General features: G+C 26.1%; 1 protein-coding gene across 1 annotated transcript; it reads left to right on the plus strand.

Moving 5' to 3' along the window:
• Positions 1-6,730: 6,730 nt before the first annotated feature.
• On the plus strand, positions 6,731-9,130 carry LOC127289552 (uncharacterized). The gene is made up of 5 exons (XM_051317543.1): positions 6,731-6,792; positions 7,060-7,222; positions 7,493-7,691; positions 8,443-8,634; positions 8,811-9,130. The coding sequence occupies exons 1-5, from the start codon at positions 6,737-6,739 to the stop codon at positions 8,954-8,956; spliced, it is 756 nt and encodes a 251-aa protein (XP_051173500.1). The 5' UTR covers positions 6,731-6,736; the 3' UTR covers positions 8,957-9,130.
• The last annotated feature ends 1,136 nt before the right edge of the window (positions 9,131-10,266 follow it).

A 10,266-nucleotide genomic window follows, 5' to 3' on the forward strand; every position in this document is an offset into this window, starting at 1 on the left:
TTTTCAATGTTTTTACTATTTTTTTTATTCCTCTGGCAAAAATTAATATTTTTAAACGTTCTTAGGCTCATTGAAATCGTATTTTGTTATGCAATTCAAATTATATAAAACAATTCATGTACACATTCTTCCCTAGCGTATGCAAACCGTGAAAGTTGGCTCATAAAATGTCAAAAAATTGTGATTAATATTTATATGACAAAAAATGATCAGTAAAATGTATAAATCTTAAATTTACTTACATAAATCAGAGAAGTTTAGAATGATATAATTACTTGATTTTTAAACATTATATTTTATTGTAGAATTAAATTTAAATTTTTTGACATTTTATGAGCCAACTTTCACGGTTTGCATACGCTAGGGAAGAATGTGTACATGAATTGTTTTATATAATTTGAATTGCATAACAAAATTCGATTTCAATGAGCCTAAGAACGTTTAAAAATATTAATTTTTGCCAGAGAAATAAAAAAAATAGTAAAAACATTGAAAATTGGGTTTTTCTTAGATATCTAATTGAAAAATTAACATATTCTCTTTGTCAACGTGTCATTTCTTTCATACTTTTATTAGCTTTAATAAAATAAAGAGGAAAAAATTTTAGTTTTAATATTTTTTAAGATTTGAACAGTTTTATAGTTGTTGAAAAAGCAGAGTTCGCACAATTTCGGACGGTAGTGTATTTTTAAATTAATTCTAATAAAAAATTGCAAAATATTTTATAATTTATTAGAAATAATAATAAACTGTTTAGGAAAGTTATCATGAAAACATTTCTCAGGTTACATGTGAATATTATAGTACAATGAGAGGGTTCGATTCCTTGAATTAGATAATTTTTTCATTTCTGTATCTTCATTAAATTACAAGTTAGTAGTGAAAGAAAAACTTTCTTTTCTTTACAATTATATGTGGTTAACAATTACTTTAAATTTTGTAATTAATTTTTATTTTTATGATCTTAATTGTCTAATTCAGAAAGTTTTAATAATTTTTTTGAAATCCATTGTTTTCTTTCTCAGTGGAAATGATATATACATATTTAAACTGTTTCAAAGTAAATTTATTAATTTTTATTTCTAAAATTTTACCATAAAATAAGAGAAAACTTACGTTAATTAAATTTGTTCAATTATTATTGTATTGTTTATTTTACTGTAATTCATAAAAAAATGCAGAAATTTATTAATTTTTGATAATAAAATAAAGATAACATTTTGAAACGTAGTTTTATACAATTTCAGTTCAGGAATTTTGTTTGAAATATTATAATTTATTTTTTTATAAAATTTTTTATTTTAAAAAGAGTTGAATATTGCGAAATATATGTTCTAAATGTATATAAATATAATATATAATAAAAGTCAAATTTTCCAAAAGTTAGTAAAAAAATTCAAATAATTTGTATATTTTTAAATTAATTCTAATAAAAAATAAAAAATTTACAAAATATTTTCGCATTACAATTTATTAGAAATAATAATAAACTGTTTAGCAAAATTGTCTTGAAAAAATTTCTCGGGTTACATATATACATTATAGTACAATGAGAGGGTTTGATTCCTTGAATTTGATAATTTTTTCATTTCTGGACATTAATCCTCATATATTTCCTCTATTATTTGTCAGTGTCTTGTGAACCTTCAAGCTATTCACGTCTTCATAAAATTTCAAGTTAGTAATGAAAGAGAAACCTTTTTTAATTTACAATTATAAGTCGTTAACAATTAATTTAAATTTTGTAATTAATTTGTATTTGTGTGTTCTTAATTGTCTAATTCTGAAAGTTTTAATAATTCTTTTTTAATTTATTGATTTCTTTCTCACTGAGAAAGGTATATACTTATTTAAAGTGGGGTGCACTTCCGAAAACCCCCCCCCTTCCGATTTTAATGAAACTTGGTATACTTACGTAATTTCATGCGCTGATCACGAAAATGATAGTGAAAATTACCGCAAATTTCATTTTTATGGTGAAAACGATAAAAAACACCATAAAATTATGGTTTTTTGCGTTTAACTCGTAAAAAACGCAAAATTAAAAAAAATCGTTCTTACAAAAGTTGTAGAGCTTCTAAAAATGAACATTTTATGTCCTATACATTTTTTACCAAAAGTCATTAGTTTTCGAGAAAAATGCAGAAACATGAAAAGCACACTACAAAAATTACTAATACCACGAAACTGGAATTCCTATAAAGATAGTTTTGAGAGATCGCACATTAAATTTGATTCGATTGAATATTATATTATTATGATATTATATTATATTATACATATATTATGTATATATAATATATAAGATGTCTTCCCCCCCTCCCCCCCTGGAAGTAGCTCTGCACAGCAAAGAATGCAGAGGCGGGCGAAGCGCGCCATCCCTAGTATCGTTGCTCTCTATCAAAACAGACAGTCAAATTCACATTCTTAATGGTACTGGAAGGTACGGAACCCACCCCGACCCCCCTCCTCCAAGATGTCTTCCCCCCCTCCCCCCTGGAAGTAGCCCTGCACAGCAAAGAATGCAGAGGCGGGCGAAGCCCGCCTTCCCTAGTATCGTTGCTCTCTATCAAAACAGACAGTCAAATTCACATTCTTAATGGTACTGGAAGGTACGGAACCCACCCCGACCCCCCTCCTCCAAGATGTCTTCCCCCCTCCCCCCCTGGAAGTAGCCCTGCACAGCAAAGAATGCAGAGGCGGGCGAAGCCCGCCTTCCCTAGTATCGTTGCTCTCTATCAAAACAGACAGTCAAATTCACATTCTTAATGGTACTGAAAGGTACGGAACCCACCCCGACCCCCCTCCTACAAGATGTCTTCCCCCCCTCCCCCCTGGAAGTAGCCCTGCACAGCAAAGAATGCAGAGGCGGGCGAAGCCCGCCTTCCCTTGTATCGTTGCTCTCTATCAAAACAGACAGTCAAATTCACATTCTTAATGGTACTGGAAGGTACGGAACCCACCCCGACCCCCCTCCTCCAAGATGTCTTCCCCCCCTCCCCCCTGGAAGTAGCCCTGCACAGCAAAGAATGCAGAGGCGGGCGAAGCCCGCCTTCCCTAGTATCGTTGCTCTCTATCAAAACAGACAGTCAAATTCACATTCTTAATGGTACTGGAAGGTACAGAACCCACCCCGACCCCCCTCCTCCAAGATGTCTTCCCCCCCCTCCCCCCCTGGAAGTAGCCCTGCACAGCAAAGAATGCAGAGGCGGGCGAAGCCCGCCTTCCCTAGTATCGTTGCTCTCTATCAAAACAGACAGTCAAATTCACATTCTTAATGGTACTGGAAGGTACGGAACCCACCCCGACCCCCCTCCTCCAAGATGTCTTCCCCCCCTCCCCCCCTGGAAGTAGCCCTGCACAGCAAAGAATGCAGAGGCGGGCGAAGCCCGCTTTCCCTAGTATCGTTGCTCTCTTTCAAAACAGACAGTCAAATTCACATTCTTAATGGTACTGGAAGGTACGGAACCCACCCCGACCCCCCTCCTCCAAGATGTCTTCCCCTAAAAGTTCTTTTGGAAATAGCCCTGCACAGCAAAGAGTAGAAGGTTTTTTATTAAAAGATATTGTCCGTCACATAAGACATCTGCCTCTTGTGGATAATAGCTAGAAGTTGGTGATTTTTACCGTTTTTAAATATTTTGCATTTTTCTCGAAAACTAATGACTTTTGGTAAAAAATGTATAGGACATAAAATGTTCATTTTTAGAAGCTCTACAACTTTTGTAAGAACGATTTTTTTAATTTTGCGTTTTTTACGAGTTAAACGCAAAAAACCATAATTTTATGGTGTTTTTTATGGTTTTCACCATAAAAATGAAATTTGCGGTAATTTTCACTATCATTTTCGTGATCAGCGCATGAAATTACGTAAGTATACCAAGTTTCATTAAAATCGGAAGGGGGGGGTTTTCGGAAGTTTTTAAGGATATTGAAGTATAATTTTTAATTACTTTTTCTAAATATTAACCAAAATATAAGACTAAATTTATTTTATTTTAATTTTGTTTTCTGATTTTTAATTTATTTATTTAAGAGATTCATTAATTTCTAATGATATATAAAAGTTAACTTTTTGAAATATAATTTTTTACATTGTTAGTTGAAGAAATTTTTTTTAATATTCTAAATTATTATTTTCCATTAGGTTTTTTTTGTAAAAAAAGAGTTGTATATTACAATATCTTTGTTTAAAATATATATAACATATATAATAAAAAAAATTTTATTAAAGTAAATAAAAAAATCCAAATAATTTGTATATTTTTAAATTAATTCTAATAAAAAATTTACAAAATATTTTCGCTTGACAATTAATGGGAAATAATAATAATAAATAGTTTAGTGAGGTTATTGTGAAAAAATTTCTCAGGTTACGTGTGAACTTTATATACAATGAGAACGTTAGATTCCTTGAATTAGATAATTTTTTCATTTCTATATATTAATCCTCATATATGTCCTCTAATATTTGTCAGTGTCTTGTGAACCTTCAAGCTTTTTACATCTTCATTAAATTACAAGTTAGTAGTGAAAGAAAAACTTTCTTTTCTTTACAATTATATGTGGTTAACAATTACTTTAAATTTTGTAATTAATTTTTATTTTTATGATCTTAATTGTCTAATTCAGAAAGTTTTAATAATTTTTTTAAAATCCATTGTTTTCTTTCTTAGTGGGAATGATATATACATATTTAAACTGTTTCAAAGTAAATTAATTAATTTTTGTTACTAAAATTTTACAATAAAATAAGAGAAAACTAATGTTAATTGTATTTGATCTATTATTAATTTATTATTTTTTTTACTTTAATTTATAAAAATCTAGAGATTGATTAATTTTAGAAAATAAAATAAAGATAACATTCTCAAATGTAATTTTATACAATGTTAGATCAGGATAATTATTTTTGAAATATTCTAATTCATTATTTTTGATTAGGTTTTTTTATTTAAAAGGTTTTTATTTAAAATTTAAAAATAGTTGAATATTGCAATATTTTCTTTTAATTATATATAAAATATTGTTTTTGTGTTCTTAGTTGTCTAATACAGAAAGTTTGAAGGATAAATAATCATAGTAATAAGTGTTTATAATGTTTAGGAAATAATCATGATTAATATTTTACTACAATAAAAAGTCTGTGTTGTAGATACATTTATGTACAATAGAGATAGTGATTTCTAACACTTTGATATTTTTTTTCTCATGTTTTGATGATTATGTATGTAAATATATATCTGTTTATCATAGTCACATTTGAAGAAGTTTGTCTATATTCTTTTGAGTTTAAAGTTTTGTAGAAGGGCAATAAATTTTTATTTACAATTGATTAACAGTAATAAAAATTTAGTTTGTTTTTTAGTCTTTTATAATTTTGTTCTTTTTTTGTTAATATTTCTAATACAAGTAAATTTTACTCATGCACAGGCTTCGCACTCAATACTTGATTTTAAAAAAGTAGCAAAAAGTAGCTTTCGCAAAATTGAATTGACTAAAAAAAGAGTTTTAGTCGATTCATAAAATTTTGATTCGTTATTTCCATGACTTTTTTCTCATTCCCAAAAAGAATATTAACATTTTTTCTTATCCTGATAATAACTTCAATTCTAAATGTTTCTCAAAATCAATTATTTTCCAAATTTTTAGATACTTAAAAATCCTACTTCAAAAATATGATTATAAAATTAATTTAATTAAAACTAATTTTTAAAAGTAAAAACTAAAATTTCAAAAATTAGAAAAAATTAAAAATTCAATTAAATATAACAAAATTTTTTAATTAACTGGTAATTTAATTTGATCTTTTTAAATTATTTACGGGGATTTAACAATCTTTAGTGAAAACTTAAATGCAAGTATTCAAAACATTAATTTCTTTCACCATTTCTAAATTAAATTATTCAAAACTTGAATAATTTTTATTAAATAAATTTATAAAACAGTTTTATTTAACTACTTCTAAAAGTAACAACTGTTATTCTTTCAAAATTCACTTATTTGTATTGAATTTTTAAATAAAATTATGCAAAATTTTAGTAACTTTCTTGGAAAATAATAAATATTATTTATAACAAATATTTAAATTAGTTTTACAACAATTACAATTTTCAAAGACGGACAATTTCAAATTTGATACACTTTTTAACAGTAATTGCATTTTTCGAGAAGTTTATTAGAAATTGTATTAAAAATAATTGAAATCGAGCAAAGAATTTTATAATTTTTGAAAACAATTGAATTTTTGCAACTAATTTTATTAATTATTAATATTTTAAAAAGTACTTGAATTCTTGAAACAAATTTTATTAATATTTTTGAAAATAATTGAATTCCTGGAATAAATTGTATTATTTATGAAATTAATTGAATTTTTACAACGAACTTTGTTAATATTTTAGACGATAATCTGAATCCAGCGAAGAATTTTATTATTTATGAAAACAATTGAATTCTTTCAATGAATTTTGTTAATATTTTAGAAAATAATAATTAAAATCCAGCGAAGAATTTTCAATATTTTAAAAATAATTGAATTTTTGTAACGAATCACAAATCTGAAAAAAGTATCCAAATAGTAGCAAATCGTAAAAAAGTAGTAAATAGTAGGTTTTAGTAGATGAGTGCGAAGCTTGCATGCAGTATAAATACTTAGTATAAATAATTTTTAGAAATATTACATTTATTATAATGTACATATCTATCTTTGTATATATGTATGTTTCAGGACAAAATGGAGTACACATCTTGTGAAGCTCTTGATGAAATTAGATTTTGGGACAGGACAGTGTAAGTTTAATAATAATTATAATTAATAATACAAATATTTTTTAAAGTTAATATAAATTGTAATAAATACAAAAAATAAATAATTGTAGAATACATAAATTTCATAATGATTTAAATAAAATAATAATTTTAATTCTAATTAAAAGCTTAAAAAATTGCGATTTCAATTATGCAATAATTAATTTTTTTAATTGTTAACTTATTTAAATTGTCTTAAAATCATAAAATGTTTTTGACAAAATAATTATGAAAAAAATATTTTTGTAGAGAATTGGTATCCTATGTGGAATTTGTACATCCCATCAAAACTACTGGAAAATCGGAATTATTCAAATTTTTTCTGAATAATGGTGGTGGCAAAACTATACAATGTGTCATTTGGGGTGAGCGAGACATCGACGCTCTGAAAGAGAAGATTCATGTTAATAAGGTGAATAATAATAATAATAAAAATAATAATAATAAAAATAATAATAATAATAATAATAATAATAATAAATAATAATAATATTAGGGAGCGTTCACAAATGATGTCATGTATTGAGGGGGAGGGGGGGGCTTTGCTAAACGTGACACAATGTATTTTTTCTATAAGAAAATATAGTAAAATAGCTTGACAGGGGGGGGTAGGGGTAAAAAAAGTTGAAAAATTGCGTGACATCATTTGTGAATGGTCCCTTAATAATAAATATTTTTTTAGATTCTGCACATTGATGGAGCTCTAGCTCGGGTACCAACGAGACCTGAATTTAACAAGGGCAATGTTAACTTTGAGTTGCAATTATTTGCAACTACTGAAGTTAATGTAGTAGGCGATTATGTACCAGATGTAGTCGAAGAAATTGAAATTGAAGAAGTCGAGTTATGTGATGCTATTCATCACGAAAATGAGTTAATTCGTAAGTACATGAAATACATTATTATTATTATTTGTATGCGGAACTAAATCAATGTAAATGTTTTTTTTCGATTTTGTTGAGTTTTTTCACTTGCATTTTTGACTTTTTATTTGTATGCGGAACTAAATCAATGTAAATGTTTTTTTTCGATTTTGTAGAGTTTTTTCACTTGCATTTTTGACTTTTTATTATACATTCTTTGTCCTTGTTAACCGCAAATATTTTTTTAAAAATCGAAAACATTGAAATATAAATTTTTTTACAACTTTCATAAAAAATGTAGAAATTGTAAATTATAATCTTAAAGAAAAATAAAAACAATTCAATCAGAATTAATTACCAAAAAACCAAAAAAATATTGAAAATTTAAATTTTTTAAATGTTAACAACTTTGTCTAATATTAACGAAATAAGTTCAAAAAAAGAAAACAAAAGATGCGTCTCAAAACGCGTTACAAAACTAATTGAGAGCATTAATGTTTGCAAAGAAAGACACATAGAGAGTGAGATTTTTTAAAAATGATTTTTGACTTCCTGAAGTCAGGAAACGTAAAGTAATGTAAAAAAATGAAGTTTGAAAATTTTAGGCAAAACAATGCTTTCAGGAGGAAGCAATAATATGAAGAATATGCAACTTGCTTCATTTTATTTTTTAAATTTACATTAAAATTATGAACACTTTTTTCAAATTACTTTTTTTTCTTTTATTATAATTGTAAGGAAATTATTGTGTTTTATTTTATCTTTGCAGAAATCAATTCCTACATCAAAACTAAGTTTGTTTATCAGTCAGTTGGTGTAAATAAAAACTTAGGGACCTACGGTTGTGGCTCTCTTACTGACGGAGAGTTTAAAATCGAAGTTAGAATAAACGATTTCAAAAACAATTTAAATTTTCAAAAAGGCTCTGCTGTAGCTGTAACTGGAAGAATCCATACACAAGGTAATTATATTTAATTAAATAAAGAAAAGAATGAATATCGTAAACATTATAAATAAATAAATTTTATCATATTTTTATCATCAAAATATTAATTGGGATTTTATCAATATTTCTATTAATAAATGATTGTAATAAATTTTTTGAGAATTATAAATATAAAAATTATTTGTTTTCAGGGCCTAGAATTTTTTTACAAGTCGATGACGAAAGTAATATTCAATCCAGAGAAGTAATTCCACTCCCTTTAGCGGATGTTTTGCTGGGATATAGAGAGTTGAAGCGCATAAATGATGGCCAATTGCGGAGAGAAGATGTTGATTAAAAAAAGTTTATGAAGTTCTTAGTTCCAGAAAATTGATGCATAATACATTTTATATTAAGTGACCATTAAGATGTAAAAATAAGTAGGTAAAAAATGACTAAATTTATTTACTAAAAAATTTTTCTTTTAAGATTTTTATTTCGGTTTACTATTTCTTTATTATTAATTAATTTGTTTATTAATTAATAATTTTTGTCTGCCAATAATTTCCTGTTTTGTTTAAAAAAATTATGATTAATTTTTTTATTAATATTGGTACATCTAATTGGTAAATTAACATCGAAGATTTGTAAAAATAATACATTTTTTTCCATTTAAATAATTATATCTTAAATTGTATTACGCATCTTACCAAAAATTTTCGATTAATGTTCAATTATATCTAACTATATAATCTAACTATATAATCTAATTATTTCAGAGAATTCCGAAATCTGAATTCCATTAATTTAGTTTTTATTTCAAGGTGAATTTTGAATGTCTTTTGCACAAAATTGACTTATTAATTTTTGTCATTTCGAATTATTATTAAAATTTTTAAAATTAATTTTGTTTTGTAATAATACATTGATTCTAAACAATGAACAATATACGTTTTGTTAAATTATAATGTAAAATAAATTTAGTTCAAATTGAAATTCATTGTTTTATAAACGAAATTTCAGAATTCTCTGAATAAATTCTTATTGAAACTGACTGAATGTTACTTAAAATGTGATATCATATATAATATTTGTAATTAACAAATTTTATATAATTTTTGTGATAATTAAAATAATTTACTTAAGTTTTCTCTGAATTATTTACTAAACAATTATCAATCATCAACAAGATATATCCCTGAATGTGATGTTAAAACATGCCATATGGGTCCAGTTTTAAATACAAGTAATTTGGTATTTTAACCCAGGCTAATCTATATTTTCTTCCGGTATTTAAAAATTTTTCTAATTAAACTTACATTTTTGAGTTCATTTTATGAACATTTTGCTCAATTCATGGACTTAAGAATATATGGACGGAGCACGTTCTGGCAAAAGTGGATAAGGGGGATAAATTATCTGAAGGGGAGAGTAGTGGTAGTCGGCCATATTTGTCGGAGAACATTTTCTGGTCTGTGATTGGTTTAGGCGCTGATTGGCTATTAAGCATAAGGCGCTTAGTTTAAATGGAATAATCACAAGTTCATTCTTATCTAATTGTATATAATAATAATATAATAATAATATAATAATAATATAATAATAATATAATAATAATATAATAATAATATAATAATAATATAATAATAATATAATAATAATATATCT

This window comes from Leptopilina boulardi, unplaced genomic scaffold (genome assembly GCF_019393585.1).
Source record: "Leptopilina boulardi isolate dan_hultmark-lab unplaced genomic scaffold, ZJU_Lbou_2.1 LbouV2_46, whole genome shotgun sequence".
NCBI classification, from domain to species: Eukaryota; Metazoa; Arthropoda; class Insecta; order Hymenoptera; family Figitidae; genus Leptopilina; species Leptopilina boulardi.

Coding starts and splice junctions, on each gene's coding strand:
- LOC127289552 (XM_051317543.1), top strand. CDS start 6,737: ATGGAGTACACATCTTGTGAAGCTCTTGATGAAATTAGATTTTGGGAC. Junction 6,793..7,059: donor AGATTTTGGGACAGGACAGT/GTAAGTTTAATA, acceptor ATATTTTTGTAG/AGAATTGGTATCCTATGTGG. Junction 8,635..8,810: donor TGGAAGAATCCATACACAAG/GTAATTATATTT, acceptor ATTTGTTTTCAG/GGCCTAGAATTTTTTTACAA.